This window comes from Anguilla anguilla, chromosome 5 (genome assembly GCF_013347855.1).
Source record: "Anguilla anguilla isolate fAngAng1 chromosome 5, fAngAng1.pri, whole genome shotgun sequence".
Lineage (NCBI taxonomy): Eukaryota > Metazoa > Chordata > Actinopteri > Anguilliformes > Anguillidae > Anguilla > Anguilla anguilla.
Window position 1 is genome coordinate 16,472,923 of NC_049205.1, and position 22,966 is coordinate 16,495,888.

Sequence of the window (22,966 nt, forward strand, 5' to 3'; positions counted from 1 at the left end):
GGCAGTTACATAATCAGATTGAGATTCATACGATGGTGAGCGTATGTTCAGTTCTGTGTCTAAATAAAGAAAGGGGAAAACAGTTGCACACAGTTCCTTTAGTGGCTCATTTATATGAAGTTCAGAAACATGAATAAGGGACCGCATTGCCGGATTTTCTGCAGGGAGCGGACTTTGCTACTTTCTTCTAGATTGTTTAAACCACATAAACAGCTTGTTGCGTCAGCTTGTCAAATGCACGGTCAAGCACAGCATTCATGCCTCATTTAATTCACATTCTTTTTAATCACATTATTGTTTACCGCTAGGAGGGAAATTTTCCCAAATCGCCCCTTCATTAACCATTTTAATTGAGTTTTATATCACGTAATGATGGCGTGCCTTCCTCATTTGACCTCTGTAGGTTAGACATTCTTATTCGTTAATTCATTTAAGGGATGTCGGAAACTTGAAAGTGTATTTTTTAAGGAACGAATGTGAAGAGAGGTACACTGATCAGATTACTGCAGTGACGGGCTGTGGGGTGAAAATAAGCAGGAGCTGGGAAAGAGCACGTAAGCTATTTTGAGCTTGGAAGATATTGCACGGATGGACCGGGCCCTCAGAAATATTGCTGCGCATTTCAGATTGAGAAGAAAGGCCAAATATTGTGTACTGCCGGTTATAAAAGGCATAGTATCATTCTTATGTAATTTGTTGTTGCTGTGTCTATTCCTACTCTCCCTTCCAAGTGTCCCATTTTCACTATGTCGAGGGAAAGTCTAAGAGCAAAATCAGATTTTTATTGTTTTCATTTGTTAGGTAGGGCTAAAAATAACTTATAAAAATTGTCCATCGAGTATTAGCATATCAGCATTAACATCCTATTTGGGTGTACTGCGATTTAGCACTTAAAGCTGTTTCTATTGTATTGTCTTTTTGTCTGTTTGTCTATCTATCTATCTATCTATCTATCCATCTGTTTGTCTGTCTGTCTGTCAATCAATCTCTAAACAAACACACACATATAGCAGGTCAGAAAATACGAACAAAATATGAGGACGAAATCCTCTCAATTCAACTTCTTACCTTTGTTGTTGCCCAGGAAGCCTTTACAAATAAGCAGCAGGTATGTCCAAACACATAAACAACTGTATGACAAATATGGGGGGTAGATGAGATGAATTTAATCAACATTCATAAGCAGGGCTGCAGTCTTCAGGACAAGGAAATGGGAGAGCTTTCCCCTGGGGAATGCCTGTTTTCAGGTCTGTTGCTATGGCATTTCACGATAAGCAATTCCAATCACATACTCTTCCGATACTGCATCACTCGTGCTGTGATATTGAGTATACCTATATACAGACCTGGGAAAAATATGGTAATCCCCTCAACCACACACACAGACACATGTTCATGCCAATGATGTTACAGTGCATTGATCTCTGGTCATGAATGATTAATAAAAAATGTTTAATGCTGATATGTGTTATATTTCTTTTAAGTTAAAAATCACATCTCTTAAACTGATTTATTTTTTCATAACACTGTGCATCCTCTTTTTGCTGTTGTTCTGAATGTTTTTTATGGGTTATTGGTGCATGTCTGACAGGATGTAAATTTGTGCAGCTGGTGAAGGTTTTATACATTATGCACAAACGTACAGTACATATTGTTTTATGTATAGTTTTCACTGTATCGATCTGTCATTTATGTCATTAAGTCACAGAGAAAATAAATAAATGAAGAAGGAAACACTTTCCAGGCATAATTTATGCAAAATTACCGTCAACATCCACATCTTCATGAACAAAAACTTGATGGAGGATCACTGTCAAATGCATTTTCAGAATGATCTGAATTAAAATATTGAAGTGGGAGATTTGTTAATGCCAATGCTGTTGATATTGACATGAATCACACAAATCAATATTTGCCATTTACATTTTTTATACCTTTGAAAAAAGAAAACTAGAATAATGTTTATTCCTGAAGCATCATTCGTGCAATACAAAGAAAAGAAATCCAGGAAACTGGACTAACATGTGCTAAGAACATGTACCCTAACATTCCAGGAATGTTCTTGAAACCCAGTACATATTGGTGGCTGGGTTATGGGCTTTAAGTAAATCAAAGTAGTAATTCAGTTCATAAAAAGCAAGGATATTATAGTTCAAAATAAAACCTTGGTGTTTTAGTAGAGAAGTTTATTACAGTAAAACCAGAGGAAAGCCTGCTCCTCAGAACAAGCCACTTCACTTCCCATTATGTGGTGTGAAGACTCACAGTATTGACTATGGCAAGCCAGCTGAGCTGTGGCCTTCTTCTGACACCCCACACCTCCCATACCCCCCCCCCATACCCCCCCCCCCCCCCCCCCCCCCCTCACACATACACACCACATACAACTCATCACTTTGGCACAAGAGGGGGTGGGGTGGGGGAAATTGACTCAAGTTCAATTTCTGCTTCAAGTTTTCTCAATAATGAACAACTTTGGCAAAGTGCAAATTACGCAACAGCAAATTCTGGCGAATGTTTAGTCCCCCTTACAATCTGCTTTGTTAATTTAACATTTTATGTGGATGTAGGCTCTGGTTCAATATAACTGGAATACATTTTTAAAGATAACTTGAAACAAGTATCTTGTTCTTTTTTTAGACACTTACACAACACAATAAACTCTCTCATCACCACAATTAAGAAAACATGTTATGTAAGATTTTGAGAAAAATGCCTTTCACCTCAGAGTTAGGAACATGCACACTTTGATTATATTACACACAAGAATTTATGCATAATTATTGATTCCAAAAAACATTGCTGAGTGTGGTGTGACATCCACAACATTAAGAACAAAATGTATTTTGTTTTGTATTTAATGAAACCTTCCTATGTAAAGAAAACTTGGATCATAATAGCTGTAGGGTTATACCAGTAAGTTTTCAGTATTTACTCGGAGATCAAGGAACAATTAATGATGTGACACAGATATAAACAATGTGAACATGAAATGTTTTCACTGAGCAATCTTGCTAGATCATCTATTACATGTAAAATGTTATAAAATGGCTATACCTTAATTAGAGCAATTGCAGGTGCATTTCTTTTCTTGGTTCAATAGACAAAATATTGAATTATTTCATAATAATGTTCCTTTAATAAGATGGACTATTTGATAAGCATCTCTTCAATGCTTACTTGGAGCTTTTTTCAGCAGAAATCTAAAAGATATCATCTGATAAAATCGATTCAAACGTGAAAAGAGCTAAAAACAGAAGTCCAGAAAATAAAAATAAAAACATAAATACTTTTATTAAGTTCTCAAATGCCAGGATTTTATTGCGCAATGGGAGAGTAGGCTTGTGCTGTCATGCTAATGAACTGTTTTGGTGGGTCATCCCAGATGCTCATCCTTGCATGAAGCACATTACAAATAATAACCGATTGTAGAAGGCTCCTCCCTTCCTGCTCATTATTCTTCCCACGCTTCCTGCTAGCATCACCAGAACTGTGCAACTGTGCGCGTAAGCTCTGAAGGAAAATGCACTCAGTTATCATTATCCTGGTGGTGAGTCTCATCACAGGCTGCATGGTGAGCTAATGACACAAACCACAGCCACAGCCATGATGACTGTACGCTGGGCATGACCTCATTCAAAAAACACAGCTGCTAGCAAATTATCATTTTAATAAAGAACGCGGTTAAAAGATTTGCAGAATTACACCCAACAGGACTCTTACCATTCAACAGTGAAATATGCACCTTATGTGCTGACATCACAAATTATAAAACAAACATTATGAATTCAGATAGTCATTTCTCCAACAATGGTGTAAAATATACAAAATGTAAATAATTATGGTTTTGCTTCATGATTAAATTTTTACAGTTGCTGACTTGCGGTTGTGGGCCTTAATTGGCAGAGCATTGGTAAACATTTGTGGGTTAAATAATATCTTATGTTAAATTTCTTCTTGATGACAGTGGGCATTTGCTTCATAAAAGATACAAGCAAATGATGCTTCCTTCAGCTTGATAAGCATAGCTCCATGAATCCCAAGTGACATGAGGGCCTATTTAGTTATCCAGTAATAAAAGGTAGACTCCAGAAGCAATCTGATATACTAGACAAATGAATGGCTGGGAGCCCAGCTTAAGAGTGAGTAATGTGATATCCTATGGAAACCAAACCAACAGGGAGAAAACTGTTTTTAAACACAGCCTGGAATGCATCTCGTATGCAGGAATGAGCCAAACTAACATGAGGCGAACGATGAGAGATGGATCACGTGGTAAATCCGAAAAGTCTCGGTTCAGTCAGCCTGCCAGTTATGCGCACTCATTGGATATAGCCCGGCTTACCATGTGAAGGTGACAGGGAGACAAGCTTGGATGGCTCTGTCTGTTTACTGTAACATCCTGCTAAAGGGAGCTCAGAGTGATGAATATCAACGGAAAGGCATGCGGATCCTTCTGACGTTACGTTTTTGAGGCTCTCGTTCCCTTAGATAAAATCCAGATTTCTGTTTGTGCCACGTGAAAACAATTCCTTCAAACCTTCTTGGGTCTTATAATTTTAATGGCAAGGGGGGTATTCATTTGCTACGCTTTGTTTATATTTATGTACGTCTTGCAGTCAGAAATTTATAACATTTAATGTAACTGGGCACGAGTATTCACGCATATATATTTATAGATTTTTAGATGTATTTTAGATGAAAAAACAAGCATTGGAAAATAATGTTTCACTTATAATTTCATATTTATGAATTTGTAACATTGAGATTCATCTGGGACAATTGAGAATGTCTTTAAAGAACCACTACCTCAACATGTTTTTCTCTTTTTAATTTTAATTTTTTTTTTTGTATTATTAAAGAAATTATATCCATTTAAATTGTTATCTTTGCTGAAGGTGCTAATGATAATTTACATACTATTACTGTCGGTATCACTATAGCTAACATGTTATTTTCAGAGGAAATGCTATATGTCATTGTGTTGCTTAGAAATAGAGTTGTGTATAGATTTGGGATATCCATGTTTTTAGCGTCCATGCGGTTGATTGATCATTTATATCTGAATGTGATACACTGAAGTGATTTATTGCTATTTCATAAGAACATCATTTCACCACTAATAGGTGGCATGAGTATGTGATTTACTGTAAGTTTTGAGATATTTATATGCAGATCACTAACAACTGTGAAGAGAACAGAAATATCGATTTTGGGGAAGACTGAATTTTAATTATAGCCCATATTTCGGAAGCTTAGCCATTACATCAATGTGAGGAGGGTTGGATGGACAATATTAGACGTAATTTCATTGCGCTCATCAGACCGTGACATAAATTGTGCAATAGGCTAATTACAAATAGTTTCATCTTGCTGTGAGCGCGCAGGAGCTTCAGGAAAAAGACTCTGAAGACCGATCAGCGCTACTAGGTCACTGACTATTTGTGAACCATTGGGCACCAAATGAAAACAAACCAAATCACAGTCCTTGCTTGTCCAAACAGCTACCATGTTTACAAATTCGTGTATAAAAGTGTGCAGTTCAACCCTAAATTAACGAACACGTTGCCCTTAAATGTTACCCATGCTATTACTCAGCGATTGCACCACTTTAATCAGCATATTTTTTTATTTTCAGCATATATATTAATGATTTCAAATGCATGCTAAAAATGCGTGAAAATCTACTGTGTACTCGGAGCCTTCGTGCGTGACTGCTCTCCACTCACATTATCTTCAAGCAATTATTTGGTTCAGTGCTTGCAGAATACATGGCATTTTATACGCATTCAAGCGAGCCCAACCTCCTTCAGCATCGATTGGCCACATCGAGGATCTCCCGTGGACTATCATTGGACAGTGGTACCATCGTTTCACTCATCATTTGCCCTTGAATTTACTATGAATCCTGCGTTTTGTTGCTGGCGTGGGGATAGGCTACTGATCTCTTGAAAAATATTTTAATTTCAGAAAGAGAAAGTACGCACTGGATTCATGCAAGTGTTTTGCACTTTCTGTGGACATCTTCTTGTGTGGGAATGCTGTCTGTCATGAGTTGGACACGACTCTGGAGTTCGTGGTGGACAAAATAGTCAATTGTGTTTGGGAGGGAGAAAAGTCGGTCGCTCAGAATGTTTTGCGCAAAACTGAAGGAACTAAAAATTAGCGGGGACTGTCCATTCTCTGTGGTGCTGCAAAATGAAGAACCAGGAGAGTCTAAGGAATGTGCAAAAGCAGGGGACACACTGCCAATATCGAATGAGGTGTGCGGTTCTCTACCGGGGACATTACCTCAGCGAAAGACAAGCAGAAGCAAAGTTAATCTGCATACATTAGGAGAAAGCGTCCGCAAGTTAATGTGTCCAGAGGTAAATAAAGCTTATCGTTTTTTTATGGACGTAGGCTTCACTTTTGAGGTAATGTATAATCAGACTTGTATCAATCATCAGGATTGTGAATGAGTAGAGTAAAGCGCTGTCTGAATTTAAAATGCACCCTGTCTGTGTTTTGTCTGCCCTGTCTCTGCCTTTGAATATTTGGACCTTTGGCGACATAAATAGAATCCGTTTTTTCACCAAGTTTCATATTTGGCCAGTATTGCTATGAACATCTGAATTGAGTATTTATTATTAACTTGCATACTTTGGTATTTGCAGTTTCAGCGGCTGCATACTGCTTTCCTAAGAATGACGAAACAACATAAATTAGACATGATATGGTAAGAATATGGTAAAACTCTTTACATCAATATGAAAGAAATGCTATTGATTGCAGTCAATTATTGCAATGATCTTAAGCATTAATACAAATCAGATTTCCAGGTTGTTGTGCTTTATGGTTCATACAGTACTGAATATTACAGCAGTACACTTAAAATTAAATTTAAATCTCCCCCATCCCCCCACTTGCAGCTCAGACAGGTGCCAGGGACACGAATTGAGCATTAAGATAGATGTTTTCGGTTGTGTGTGGCCACTTAAAATATTATTATTGCTATGATGTTATTGTTTTGATATTATAATTATCGTGCTATATGAATTCATATTTGAAATTTTTTTTGGAGAAGAATAAATAATAAGTTTAACCTCCCAAAGAGGTAATTGCTGAAACTTTAGTATATGGTTTATGACTGCATAGAGCATTTGAACTGTGCTAAATAGGCACTTCTATGATAGAACATATACTGAGGAACCATATCTGGTTTATTAAAATTTAATGTAATTTATGCACATTATTATGTAATTTAGCACATATTCAGGGTTACATGACAGAAGCAAATGAAAGATAGTTGATAAAAATCAGATTAAGAATGTCATTTGACGCATTCTATGTTGAACATGCACTACTGTAGTTCATGAAAACAAGACATGGTCAGACAACCTTTAAATGAAAAAAAAAAAAGATGCATGTAGTAAACCATTAAAAAGTGAGTGAAACCAGACAAAGGAACAAGTAAACAAAAGTTGGAGCTGGAATGTGATCTCGCTTTTTTGCTATATTTAATATGCAGAGCCCTACATAGAAACTATGTTAACCCTCCATAAGCACTGTAAGATTCATGTACACTTGTGCAAAGTAAGTGTATCACAGGTTGTACTATTCCACTATTTATGTCAAGGGAAATGTTATCATTATCATATTTGCTATATCTGTATATTGGGATAATACCATGTATATGTATGGTGGCATGGCATAACCTGTTACAGTATATTTCCGTTCAAAAGAGTATTTTTCTATGTTTATTAAGGTTATTATGAAGGTAGCTACTGTGCAACATTTTTCAGGAAGTGTTAGTCTCCTTCCAGTTTCGTTGTTTTTTTTTCTGAGAAAAAGAGGATGCTTGGAGCCACCAAATAAAAATAAGTTCAAAACAAAAATGAAATGTAAATAAGCTTCATTTAAATTTGGTGCATTTAAAGCTGGTCCCGTCTAAATCCTCAGTTATTTTGTCTGGGCAGGATTGTTTTCAGAAATTAATGAATTTTTGGATCTGTTGTTTCCCATTTTTGCATTTATACAATTTCTTTCAATATTTAAGATGACAGTACTTTTAAAAATGCAAGTATCTTTCCATGTTACAAACTTATTCACCAAAACTATAATTTCTAAATTTCGTAGCAAAATTTCTGATTTATTGATTGCAAGCGACAGCTGTGAGTTTATGACTGCACTTCACAAGCCAATAATTGTATTAGACTGCTGGCAGCAAAAATGTCCATGGGGAAATTTGCACTTTTTTTTATACACTAACTTGGGCTTTATAAACGGTGAAAAGAAGTTTGGATGCTAAACTCCGTGGCCATGGTACATACAGTACCTATTACTCTACCCAACAGAAGCCAAATGAATTGTGCCTTTAAGAATGTTTTCTATTGAATGAACATTTATGTTGTTATTTTATTATTACAGTATAACTGCATATTATTACATTGGTTTATACTTTTGGGTCTTTTTGTTGGCAGTCCTGCGGCAGTTTACTCAGACCTTTGTCAAGAGTGGAGCTTTGGAAATGCAGAAGACTTAATGGAGACCATGACAAATTATTCAGAAAAATCAGGTAAAGACATGTTTAGTCTCAAACATATATTTAGTAAATAATTTCATAATTTATGGTTTCCCTAATGACCTTTTCAACAATTCCAGGCATTCAGATGGACACCCTGAGAGTGTCACTCGGGGTAGAGGTATTCAAAACATGCCACGAGGAGGACGGGCATATTTTGGGCGTAGTTGGGGGAGCGCTCCACGACTTCCTCAACAGTTTCAACGTCCTGCTGAAGCAGAGCGCGCCTCCGATCCCCGACAGCAGCGCCGGCTACGTAAACAAAGCCTCGGTCCTCTGCCTGGACAAAGACCCGGGCCTCCTGACGGTGTACTACTTCAACCCCCACCCGGCCACCGAGCTCTTCTTCCCGGGGATAATCAAAGCAGCCGCCCAGGTGCTGTACAAGACGGACGTGGAGGTGGTGATGGAGCCGTCGTGCGGCAAGGACAGCAGCCTGCAGGCCCGAGCCCAGCCCCACCTGCTCTACTCGGTGCAGGTGGCCGACCCCAGGAGGCTGACCCCCAGCCCGCTGATAACTCACGCGGCGGTGGAGATACCCATGTCTCTCTTCTACGCGACGTTCCCCTTCCACGTCCTCTTCGACGAGGACATGAGCCTGCTGCAGATCGGGGACGGGCTGAGGAGGCGCTTGAACCGCAGAGACGTCCAGAGGCGGCCGCTGTTCGAGGAGCACTTCCTGATCGTGTCCCCGCAAATCAGGAGCACCTTTCAAGGGATCCTAACCATGCTGAACACTCAGTTCATTTTGAGAATAAAGCAGGCAGCTAATCCTGGTGATGGAGCCGCTAAGGTAAAGCATTTCGTTTATTTTAATAACTTTCTTTAATTCAGATTACAGACCAATACAGGAAAAAATTGTGCATAAAATTGCTTCAAGGCTCTGACTAAAAATAGACCTTGAATTAAAACAGTTGCGTACCGCACCATCAATCACAACTTCCAACAGCTGGAAGCACGCACTTATGCAGGAAGAAGGCGGCATTATCCCGGATGAGAGGAGATCCGAATGTCAAAACAATGGGAAAGGTTCGCCCATAAAATGCTTACACGGGGCCACTCAACTCCTGTCCTGGAACGCTGTAGCAGAGCGGGGTTTCCAGAATCCACTTTCTGAACCAGGGTGGGAAACTGCGTTGGTTCAATCAAGACGGCTGGCCTGGTTTCAATCAAAATCTGTCCGTTGCTTTGGCTCACAAATACATGCGAGTGTTTTTTTTCCCTTTGGTCATAGTCTGCCAAGTTCAGCGATCACCAAAATGAACATGTCAAACTGTGGCGGTGAAGAAGAAAATGGAACAATTGCATTTCATTTTGGATCAAAGTTATGGACAAGTTTTGGCTGAATCTAGGCCAATGATTAGCTGAATAAAGTGGTCCCATACAATAATGCAATGAAGGCCTTTAAACAGTGCAGCTGTTGGAGGACCAATGTTTTCACACTTTGAAGTTTGTGTTCCCTTTTTAATTAAATATAAAATATACTTCAAAGAACTGAATATTTTGGGTCCTTAATTTTGAGTAACACACACAACAAAATTATTAATATTAAATAATCGCTGATAGAGTACATTTTATCATAAGAACTGTGCTAGAGTTCGACATTGAACTTTTTACTGTATACTTAAGCAGGTTTGATCTCTCACACTAAATTTATAAGCGTCAAAAACCATGCAAGGCACATTTAATCCAAATGGCTTACCACCTTATAACTAAAGCAGTCATAATGTCCTTTATGACAGCCAAAAAAGAGTTAAATAAAACATTAGTTTTCATGTTTTTTACATAACGTTCTGTACTCCTCTCATCAGAAATTATGTAGGACTACAGTTGTTTATGAAACTTTTACAGTGTGGTAATGACATGCTGATGACAGTGTCATGTATGCTTTAGTACAGTAAGGTCTTTTGAAGTCCAGCTCTAACCACCGTATTAGGTTTCCAAGCAGTGGTCAGCAGAAGCCAATGGCTCTCCCAAGGTTTTTTTTCTTTTTCATTTCTTAGAAACTGAAGTTTACCAGAACCGTTCTCGATTAGTTTGAAATATAATATGAATATTTGGAATGATCTGGTGATGTATACGTAACTTGTTCTGGAGGCCATGCTTTATAAGACAGCCGTTACATTTTAAGATATAGCCTTGCTACTCATTAACTCTTGAATAGGACCCTGACATTGGGCGTGCTTATGTTATAAATTATACTATAAATGCAGGTTGAAATTATAGTTAGTTCCCCACACAGCGTATACCAGACCATTGGGTGCCAGTATTATCAGTCATAGCAATGCTTCCCCGGGTTGCTCATAGATTATTTGGCACACATTTATGTCAAAGTCCACAGATGTCAGCAAATTAATTTTTGCTGCCAAACGTGTCACGTGGTATGGCAGGAATTTTGCTTCTCACAAATATGTGATGATACTCGTACAGCTGTCACTCATGGTCTGTCACTCGCCTAGCAATTACATTCGAAATTATGACAAATGTGGCAGCTTTTTATGTTAATTTAGCTGAGCAGTTCTTTTTCATGATTTGTTATTCATATGACCTTCAAATTTTAAACAGGTACACGATATGGCATTGTTTTGATGAGTGAAATATGTTGCGTTATGTATGCCACATTTACATAAGATATGTGTTCATTTGCTCAGATGTCCTATTAATTGTGAGTTACATAACATGTAGACTGCCTTGAAATCTTCATCAGCTCTTGCAGATGGGTACTTCTGGTGTGTCGCATACATGTATATTCAAGTTGGCCTTGGTACACACAACAATTCTAAATATTCCTTCACACGTTGTTTTTCTTGGAAACCTGTGATGATGCAAGCAACATTGTGCTGCTATTTCCATACAACATTGTCAGCAACAATTTGACTGACAGTAGCATTGTGTAAGAAATGAAAACATAGCATTTTGTTACTGAGAGATACGGACAATTACATTGCAGTTAGATTGAATCTGGGCCTAGGACTCATTTATTTAATCATTTAGAGAGTTGGCCTGTGCTGAAACAGTGCTCTCAAAATATTGCTGTGTTGGGATACAGATTTACAGGTCAAGCTGTGCGTTTGTGCGGCAATTATGAATACATTTTATTTACATTTCATCCTCATCACCTCCTTGCTCTTTAATGGTTGTGGTGAGTATAGGGCAGAAAAGAATTTCTGTAATAAATGTAAACACTTATTACAACTGTTTCAAATGTTATCAAAGTTCGACATTCTTGCATGTCGAAGATATTTTGCAATATCTTATGCTGCTGTGAAATATTTTTATTATTATATTTCTGCAAAAGTCCAGATATGTATAGTATATTACAGTATTTTCAATTTCCATATTGGAAAAGCACTGCGAATGTGAGTAGTTTCTCCATTGACTTAACTGCCTCCTGCTGTTCTGTGGTTCCCTTCCCTCTCAAGCTCATGGACCTGAAAGGCCAAATGATCTTCATTTCTGAGTCAAACAGTATCCTGTTCCTGGGCTCGCCGTGCGTGGACAAGCTGGAGGAGCTCACCGGGCGGGGCCTGTACCTCTCGGACATCCCCATCCACAACGCCCTGCGGGACGTGGTCCTGGTGGGCGAGCAGGCCAAGGCCCAGGACGGGCTGAAGAAGAGGCTGGGCAAGGCCAAGGCCGCCCTGGAGCAGGCCCACCAGGCCCTGGAGGAGGAGAAGAGGAAGACCGTGGACCTGCTCTTCACCATCTTCCCTGGGGCCGTGGCCCGGCAGCTCTGGCAGGGTCAGTCGGTGCGGGCCAAGAAGTTTGAGCACGTGACCATGCTGTTCTCGGACATCGTGGGCTTCACGGCCATCTGCTCCCGGTGCACCCCCATGCAGGTGGTGACCATGCTGAATGAGCTCTACACCAGGTTTGACCACCACTGCGGAGAGCTGGACATATATAAGGTGCAGTGTTCCTCTGCCGATATATAAAAATATCTGCATATTTTTACATTTCAGCATTTAGCAGGTGGACTTATCCGGCGTGACCTTCAAAAGTGCATACAAAAATATTTGAATAATGATATTTCACTTTATAATGTGCAGTTTTAAAGTATAATTTAGTAAATATAAATATTTAGTGTTTATATTTAGTCATATTAAAGTATGAATGTTCACATACCGTATAGTTGTGTCATGATGCTTGGAGAACAACAGCGACTGGTAAAAATGAAAAATATGCAAACTTAGTTGAGTGTTTGTGATATGAGCTGACCACACATATCACATATATTTATTTATGTTTCTTGGAAACATACAAAAGCTTCATAAACAGTTTATGTGTAAGTGTCAAGATAGGTTTAATATATTTGACTGGGTTTTTATAGTACATGAAGTATATCCTAAACATATGTGCAGGTCATTGATTTAGGTTTTCTAGATGGCATCTTTTGTTTATTTAATGTGGAACTTAAAATATACCTCTATAAGTAAGCACAATATAGATCAAAATGGTACAGCATGCATGTTGTATAGAGCTAATTTTAAACCACAAACATTACCGATATAAATTTCCTTTTGACTGCTCTGTAGGATTAATAAGTATGTCCATTATAAATAGAACCAGCCATCTGCCCTATTGTCTGCATTGTAACCAAAGTGTTATTTATTGAAAGTGTGAAAACAATGGTACAAAACAGACTGCCTTTGGTGTAGATTAAGGGAGAGAGAGAGAGAGAGAGAGATACTTTACATTGATCCTGACTGAGGGTAGACACAGACAATGAGTGTGTGTGTGTGCATGTGTGTAGTATAGTATGTTCATTCAGGTTATCAGCACCTTAACATGAGTAAGAGGTGGAGGGGGGGGCGTCCAGGTGTTTGGAGGTGGGGGGGGGGGGTGTTTGAAGCTGAAGAGAACACTCCCGTCCTGGCTTTTGGTGATTTCTGAAAAATGCCATTTTTGATTTCAGTTTATCTTAGAAATGTGCAGATGGTACCTGCATCATGGGCCCTGACTAAACTGGCATTATCACAGTGCACTGTGCCAATCTGATTAGAGCCTCGCAGGCATAATCAGCATGTCCCTACAGATTAAGAGCTTACCCATCTTGTGTGATCAGCCTTTCAGCCAGTGCTGATGAATTCGGAGCGTGCAAGGGGGTCAGATTAGGACCCGGACTGAACATTCACAGCTGGGACTAAAAATAGGTTCTCATACTTCCCTTGCCAGATGCCTTGCAGCTGCACTGTTGTTTATGAATTATATTTATATGGCGAAGCCTTTCCTCTCAGTTGTAAGGGAAATGCTCCGCTGCACCTGTGGTTAGCACCATTCCTTTGCTCGAATGCGGGACACGATGTGGGGACCGAGATGACCAGCTTCAGAGTTGTTTATCGAGGGCAGGTGGTGTAAAGGCATTTATTGAGTAGTTTTTAATGATGATTATTTATCAACTGAATTTCATTAGGGACTACATAGCACGATACACAGGAACTTCAGTGCAAACCATTTTGGCCTAAGATACAGGAGGTCTCAGTTATTATGGGATTGTTGACAATCATTCCAAACCCCCTGTGAATTATTTGCATGCTTCAGAAGTAAGGCCACCCCGGCCTCTTCTCCTTCTGAAAGTGAGAGAAGACAAAACGTATAAAAAAAGAGCAAGGACCTCTGCACAGCACCCAGTGGGTCATGCGACGCCCCTGTGCCCGTGTTCCAGGTGGAGACGATCGGGGACGCGTACTGCGTGGCCGGCGGCCTGCACAAAGAGAGCCAGACGCACGCGGTGCAGATCGCGCTGATGGCCCTGAAGATGATGGAGCTCTCGGACGAGGTCATGACCCCCGCCGGGGAGCCAATCAAGGTCAGTGCCGTGCCTACTCCTCCCATTCGCATCACTGTCTGGAGGTGGCGGGTTAAAGGATTAGCCCTGAAAATAATGATGCACAGCATCTGCTTGGTCCAACCCTGATCCATTCTGGGGTAGAGGAGCTTTTTTTCCAGCTTATGAATGTTAATGTACATTACTCCAGGGTAGCTGGAATGGATTAAATTAGATTCCATGTATTTTTAGATTTGAAAAAATAATGAGTGTGCACATCAAAGAAAGGGAGGTAGGGAAGTAGTTCCTATGCATTGGTTCTAGAAAGTCTGTACTTTACTTGAATTTTTATTTTAAAAGAATGAATAATGGACTTAATCTGTGCTGAAAAATAAGGAATACTATACCAGCTATCATTATTCGTTAAATATCCATACATTATGTTGTTAAATGGTATACAGGTCCTCAGACTATGATTTTCTTAATCAAAAAAATAAGTGTAAGTATTGTATTTTTATATATATTTCTTGTTTTCTTGTTTGTTTGTTTTTTCAGCCCTGGTCCTAGGTTTTTGCTTTCACTCATTTTCACTTAATGTATCAATTAGAGCAGCATACACAATGAACTCTCCTCACCTTGTCCTGGGTCTGAATTGGTTCGTCATTTTAAGGTGAAAACAAAAACCGGTGGCCCATCAGGAGCAAGGTTGAGAACAACCCTTGAGTTTCTATAATGCCAACACTTGACTAATGACAGAAGGATGATTTTATTGTTGAACCCCCACATGTTGTTCAGAACATGACAGCGTTATTAGATTTTTATTGGATAATACAGAATGTCCAGTGAATATGAATGTTTATATCTTTTCATAAATCTGTCAGCTGCTCTGTAAATTAATCAGCTACCATTTATGGAGGCACCAAATTATCAGCAAAACAGCATTCAAGGATCTGAATTAATTCTCATTTGAGGCTGGTTAAATTGCACTGTTGTTCACTTTGGCCACTTGATGTTAGAGATGTGTAGAGGAGGGGCATCACTTTGTTGCTCCTGGCAAAGACAGGAAACCAAGAAGAAACAAACATGCTGTGACTGCTGATCGCGTAATTCTCGTGGTCTAACGGGAGCATCTCTGAGCTACGAAAATATCATCAAAAATTAGTAAATCATATTGTCCTGTCAATCATTCTCCACAGTCTTCGCTTAACATTGTAAGATGAATATTAATGTATTTATGGTTTATTTAAGTGGTGGCTATGTTTTCTTCTTGCTTAAAATATTGGTTTATACCACAGACAAGAGAATGGATAATTTACCTGAAGCATATTGTCACTCCAATAGCATATGCAAGACATCAGTGTGGTACATTGTTTGAAATGTATCACCAGAAGGTTGCAGGTGCAAGTCTATGTTGTGGCTGTGCTCCAGTGTTCCTGGAGCAGGGCAGCTGTACTATATTGATAAATACTCTTGATGTGTAAATGGAACATCTTGAAAAGATCTAAGCTATGGTAACCCTCAAAAAGGTCCTATGCTCACCAAAATACAGAAATGTTCTGTTTCCTACAGAAATAACAACAATGACCACATACTCTTATCCCATAAGAACATTGCTTTGTAGCTTCTGACCTAATGTGAACACACAGAATTCAGATAAAACTTCACACGCCCACACAATAAAGCCCCAAACTTCAGTTATTTTGTGTTTTTCTCCTTCATTTTCTTGCCCATTTCATCATTACAAAATGCTCCAATCCCACAATCAATACTTCTCCTCATTGGACATTTAGCTACATCTTCTGCCAGTAACAACGTCTGATCAAAGTAATCTTATCAGAGTAGCCAACTGCTGTCACTTTCAGACAAGTTTTGACCAAGTTTAACTTTAGCTAGCTTGTTAATGGTTCTGTCGACAGAGCAAGTGTAACGTTAGCGAAGATGCCACCAAAATTCCCGTTCAGTAATGGTCAAATGGGAACCGGTGCCATAGTGCTACCAGGTTTCAGTACCCAAACAGTTCTCCAAGAATGGAAAATTGTAAAGTATGGTGATTAACTTTTCAAATGGTAAGATGAAGAAACACAGGGACAAGTTACATTAAATAATTTAGGTTTTTTTGTTGTAACGTGGCCTCGTTTTTTTAATCAATACTTTTAATGGCAGGTCTAGATTTTGCTGTTAATTCGCAATCAATTTAATTAATTACTTATTGACAGCGCTTTCTATGCCTGAGTAACTAGGCGTTTTTATGCAATGAAAATGTTTTTTGTTGAGATTATGAAATAACAGCACAAAGAAGCATATTCCATTTTTGGTTGCAATATCATTTTTAGTTAATGTAGACCCGGTTGAGGCAAATTGATTTTTTTGTTTTAAATCCCTATCTTGCACATCATTTGTTATACTTTATATCATATGAGACAAAGGTTTCATATAGAATTGCGATTGGAAAACTCAAAAATGCTCAGATAAAATAAAGGCATGTATTGAGGTATTTTAATGATGCTCACACACATGCTGACAATCATAATTGAGCAAGAAATACCTCAGTAATTGTAGTAGTCTGACTGTGTTCTGGCCAATCAGCATGCTTTCCACATTCCCTTTAAATGAGCAGTTGCATCACACATCCTTATTTTGCTGCGTTTGTTTCCACCGTCGACCACTAACCTGATTGTCCATTATGCTCTTAATACAGCAGGGTAATGCACTAGTACACAGTAAAATTGGTCCATTTTGGTCCCATTGGGACCAAACGTTATCCGGTGGAGTTGAATTAACACTGTTAGAGTTGAATTACCACTGGACATTTTACTGTGTATGACAATGAAAAACATTTAATGAAAGCTTTTACTGAGATTTTTCTCTAAGCAATTACAGAGAAAGGTGGCTTTGACAATGTTTTGCTGAAAATGTACGCTGAGTTTAATTTATACTGTATGCAATGGGAGTGGTAATTTTTGTTAAGCCCAATAATGGCAGGTGCTGATGCTGAAATTGCTCTTATTCAACTGGCATTTTATGTGGCTGTGCTTCTACAATCAAACAATACAAACATGGGAGCAAACCACCTACAACTGCACCTTGCAATGCCCCTGTCATAATAATAGGGACAGTAGGAGCTTATCATACAGCCCTCATGGTCTGAGTAGGGCATATCCAAGCTATGAATATATCAACATGAATTAGCAAATCGCATTTTCCTGCTGATGACTCTCCACATGTAAAAATATAAAATTAATATATGCCTCTATCGTTTGCAACAAGATCCATGGCATCATTTTGTTGTGGTGGCTATGTTTGAATACTTCTTGCTTCAATGCTTGGCTTATACCGCATACAACAGAATGGTCAAATTGCCTGAAGCATATTATCACCCCAATAGCATATGAGAGTATAAGTGTGTGGCTCTAAATAAGAAACATATTACCAGGATTCTGCAGGTGATAGTCCATGCTGTGGCAGTGCTGCAGTATTTTTCCAATGTTTACTGTCATGAAGCAAAACCCAACTGTGAGTTATTGGGATGATTAGAACAAATCATAAATGAGTGGCTTTATGCTTTTATTTTCAGATGCGAATTGGACTCCATTCTGGCTCCGTCCTTGCTGGTGTGGTAGGGGTCAAAATGCCTCGTTACTGCCTCTTTGGGAACAACGTCACCCTGGCTAACAAGTTTGAGTCCTGCAGCATTCCAGGAAAAATCAATATTAGCCCAACCACGCACAGGTTAGACAGCAGTTTACTTCTGGGAAAAAAGCTTTCATAAAAAACTGAAAAAAAAAGAAAATCAGTTTCTACAATATATACTGCACTCAATTAGCAGGCTTGATGGATATACACTTCAGAATCTGCCTGTCTTATTCTGGAGTTCTGTTATATTCTCCCATGTTATCAGTTCAGTTTTCTTTGGCTTTAACATCCAGGAATCTGTCTCGGTACAGAGAGAGCTTCAAATGAATAATCAGGCCCAATAATGCACACGTATGTCAATACGTGACTTTTAAATGGCTACTGGGCTTTTACATGGCTGCTCCGTTGCTTTAGTCATGAAGTGAAAAATGCCACAGTAGAGGACAGGGCTGGTTATTATTGTGCTGTCAATTCCCATGAGACATGCTTTTTAAAAAATAAGAAATAAGTATTAAAAAAAACTTATTTTATTTCAGACTGCTGAAAGGTCATCCAGAGTTCAGCTTCATTCCCAGGACCAGACAGGATCTGCCTCCGAACTTCCCTTCAGACATCCCTGGTGTTTGTTATTTCTTGGAAGCTTTTGATCAACAGACCAGCGAGGCTGTGAAAGACTGAAAGAGAAGGACGTCGCTAATGAGATGCTAACTTCACGACAGGGGAGACAAATAAAAACAGTGTTAACATACAAAGCAGTGGGCTACAGAATTATATGTATATCTGTTGAGGTGATATTGACATCTTCATAACGCCGATGTGAAGTTGCTAAATGAGAAATTAACTATTCTTAATTTGCTGCTGCGTACTATTGAATCCACACGATCACCCATGCCGTAGTTTTAATATCGCACAGTGGATTTTTGCAGAATGCCCTTTGACTGTGATGTCAACGCTTAGCTAGATCACAAGGAATGAATATTCCCAGCAATCATTTATTATTAAAATTATTATTTTTGCATTATAACAAAGCTGCAATAAACTTTTGATTAAATGTGAGTGGGTTACTCAAGTGCCTGTCCTGAATGACAACCCTGTGCAAGTTCAGTGAAAGCTTAAACACTTGATAAGCTATTTCCAAGTGCAGAACATTTTTGAATATTTCTGAATCATGCAGAGGTGGAAAACAGGTATGACTGTCATTTAGAATATCTAAAGTAATACTCTTGTTTTCTAGATTTTCATCACTTTCTTTTTCTTTGAGGTTTGAATACACAAATGTATTCGCAGTGTTCTGTTCAGGCAAGTACTAACTGCTTCTCAGAGCCACATTCTGCCAGGTACCCCTTCTCACTACAGTATGTAGTCCAGCTGACCAGCGCGGGCATTGTTTTGGAGTAGTGCTTCAGGCACAACTGGGACAGGCAAACTAGAAGGGCTGCTTTTACACGAGACAGGGCCAACTCTGGAGCTGCCAGCCACAGATAGCATTGGCATTCACCAGGCCATAGAGCGCGTCACTACCAGCGAAACCAGTGCTCCAGCAGGCCACACCACTCACCACTCGCCAACAATAAACTTTTCTCTCTTTCATAAGATATATCCCAGTTTTCAGGGACAGGCAAAAAATAACTTTTGTTCTGTAATTTTACATTGATATTGGGAACAACAAATTAAATTAAATTAAATGTCAGAAGCTACCTTGTAAAACCTTTGGTTGTTTTGAGGAACCCGATTGCCTTGACTCATTTGAAAACTAGAAGGTGAACAATTTTCATCCTGTTCAAATGTTCACTAGCATTTTTATATACTTTTTAGTTGCATTATAACAGCTTTTTTGGACTGCTCAATTCAATTAGTAAGACTGGCATTTATGTTTTACAGTGCAGTTGAAAAGGCTGCATAGTGCCTAATCCTTGCTTTTCATTCCTTTAAAAATGTCTACCTGGTTTCACAGCAGGTAAGAATACAGAAATAAACCCACCAGTGTTTACTTTGGTAATCAGTCCCATGAAAATAGACAGTATGGAGTATGTGCATATCAAAGGCAGCATTAAACAATATTTGCAATATAACACAGTGGAGTGTTACATGAGGAAAGACTTCTTATTTCGTGCTCCTTTACAGTGACACTAGTCATTACTTTGACGATGTGCTGCAATATCATTGCTTTATTTTATTTGTTATCTAGAATTATTTAGCATGAATTATCTTGGAAAATGACAGTGAGTTAAATTATATGTGGCACACAATCCTTTTTTATTGTGTCTATACTAGACATGGCTATTTGTTAAAGTCAAATGGTTCATATACTGTGAGGCTTCTGAAAAATGTGACAATATACGGTCACTCTGAACATTTTACCAACAAAAATCCATTCAGGGATTAGGAAAACAAATAATTTAGTCCATAGTGATGCTCTGACTTGGTTTTCAGTGGAAAACATTGTTGTGAAACCATTGTATATCACTGCCAAGCTTTGATTCCACACACTGAAAATATTTTATTCATTTTCAGAGTAATCAGGCTGCAGAGGCTCTGCAATCAGTTATTTGTAGCAGATATATCAGACTTTAGCAGAAACCACAGGTTTGCAGAGAAACTGTGTGGGTATGATAAAAACAATAAAATCACCCTTAGATTTACAAAATTGAAAATTGATAGGCTTATGTATGTGTGCGTGCATGTGTGTGTATAAAAATATTCATATATGTGTGTGTGTGTGTGTGCGTGTGTGTATATATATATATATATATATATATATATATATATATATACATATATATCCATTTAGGAGAGGCTTTTCAATCCATTTACACAGCTGGATATTTACTAAAGCAATTCCGGTTGAATACTTCACTTGAGGGCACAACAGCATTCCCACCTGGGAATCCAAACATGGGGTTGCCCAACAATTTCGCTACACTGCCATGCCACATAGTATTCCTACAGACGAGAAGAAACACAGTATAATCACGCTGTAATTGTCACATTTCCAGTGGTGATTTGCTCCTTTTTTTAAATCGCAGAGCTCCGAGCCGCTTTAAAAATGATTGAGCTTTTGTAGCAGTGGGTCCATACAGCGCATCAAAGGGACAGTGATTCCTAACAGCAATGGCAACAGGCTTCAGGGAAACAGACCGAGAATATCCTGTATTTAGAGTAAACCATTTGTAATTTAGCTTTAGCGAAGTGAGGAATCCCTGAGAATGAAAATGAGCTTAGGGGACTTATGTGCAAAGCAGTCGTGCACTGGTGCCAGTGTTTATACTGAAAGAGATGGATTCTTTGTTAAGAGGCATTGATGTTACGTTTGCCATTGCTGTATTTCTCAGAACTCACAAAGGTGCTCGATGTACAGGGTAAGTGTTTCTGCCGACTGTCACCAGGGAACTTATAAATAAAAAGAATAACATTAAATTGCAATAGTGTCTTATGAGAATAAGGTATATTGTTAAACATGCTCTGATGTATTCACTTTTTTTTTACCAGACAATTAAGTTTGAGAGATTGATCTCATCCTGTGTCTTTTCATCTTTAATTTGGAAAGGATATCGTCAACAAACCACTGTGAAATTAATAGAACACTTTCCTTTGTATCTGTGTTTTATTGAGCTGGAAATCGTCCTGTTCACAATTACTATATTTTAAGAACATTGAGCCTCAGTTTGTAAGTCATAATATGGGAAATGAGAATAACTCTAATGGGACCATCCCAGGTGATGCAAAGAAGGCCAGCAATTGGATGAGGGTGCAGCTTATGAAAGACAATTTATTTACATAAAATATTACAGAAAGTATTTCATCTGTCCTACCTAGGACCCATAATTGTACATGTTGAAGTTTCACAGATGTCCATGTTGTACTGTATCATTCACAAGCTTAAACTGGGCCCGGGTTTTTTTCAGTTGCTTTTGATTGACTTATTTTGTTGATATATCATCAAACGTAACAGGACCGCATGCTTAAATTGTTTTATAACCACGTCACATACACTCACCGGCCACTTCATTAGGTACACCTGTTCAACTGCAAACTGTTCAAACCAAACATCAGAATGGGGAAGAAAGGTGATTTAAGTGACTTTGAACGTGGCATGGCTGTTGGTACCAGACAGGCTTGTTTGAGTATTTCAGAAACAGCTGATCTACTGGGATTTTCACGCAAACCATCCTAGGGTTTACAGAGAATAGTCCGAAAAAGAGAAAATATCCAGTGAGTGGCAGTTCTCTGGGCGAAAATGCCTTGTTGATGGCAGAGGTCAGAGGGGAATGGCCAGACTGGTTCGAGCTGATAGAAGGGCAACAGTAACTCAAATAACCACTCGTTACAACCGAGGTATGCAGAAGAGCATCTCTGAACGCAAACCACGTCAAACCTACAAGCAGATGGGCTACAGCAGCAGAAGACCACACTGGGTGCCACTCCTGCCACCTAATGAAGTGGCCGGTGAGTGTATATGAAAGTCGTTCAGCCAAACTTCCTGTGAAAAAAAGTTGAACTGGAACAACAGCACACTGTGACTGCTCTTTGTATTTCCAAAAGGAAATCAAAGATAAATCAAAGAACACTCTCACCTGTAACTGATCTGAGCTGTGTTCCCTCTGAGGCACATGACCACAGCACAAATATTTTTCTTTGCTGTTTTATCTAATAAGTTACCCTCTGCCAACTTTACACCGCCTACATTCAGCAATGCAAAGAGGAAGTTCGTAATCGTGGAGGCAGTTTTCCTTCTAATATTATATTAAGGCGCAAATATTTGTAAGCCTAGTATGTAAATATTTTAAAACAACTTATTACCACCAAAGGTATACGTTAGAAAATATAGGCTAAACACTACTGAAAAAGCAAGTAGAATTAAATAGAATTTCTCAATAAGACTAAGATAGCAGCCATGCAGCCACGTTGTGTTAGCCGTTGGCGTTCATCGGCATAGTTTGTGCTCTGAAATTAATGTTTGACGAACTAATACTTTTATGGTACTTCCTTGACGTGTATACTCC

The 22,966-nt window shown here is 38.8% G+C and overlaps 1 protein-coding gene across 1 annotated transcript; it reads left to right on the plus strand.

The window, feature by feature from the left end:
• Positions 1-5,832: 5,832 nt before the first annotated feature.
• On the plus strand, positions 5,833-19,027 carry gucy1a1 (guanylate cyclase 1 soluble subunit alpha 1). Its single transcript, XM_035417120.1, has 8 exons — positions 5,833-6,368; positions 6,657-6,718; positions 8,463-8,557; positions 8,644-9,356; positions 11,986-12,471; positions 14,229-14,372; positions 17,905-18,059; positions 18,500-19,027. Exons 1-8 carry the CDS (start codon positions 6,132-6,134, stop codon positions 18,639-18,641), a joined length of 2,034 nt encoding a protein of 677 aa, XP_035273011.1. The 5' UTR covers positions 5,833-6,131; the 3' UTR covers positions 18,642-19,027.
• Positions 19,028-22,966: the final 3,939 nt, after the last annotated feature.

Excerpts from the sequence above, each read along its gene's own strand:
- gucy1a1 (XM_035417120.1), top strand. The coding sequence starts at position 6,132 with ATGTTTTGCGCAAAACTGAAGGAACTAAAAATTAGCGGGGACTGTCCA. Across the intron at positions 6,719-8,462 it reads CATAAATTAGACATGATATG|TCCTGCGGCAGTTTACTCAG; the intron begins GTAAGAATATGG and ends TTTTGTTGGCAG. Across the intron at positions 8,558-8,643 it reads AAATTATTCAGAAAAATCAG|GCATTCAGATGGACACCCTG; the intron begins GTAAAGACATGT and ends CAACAATTCCAG.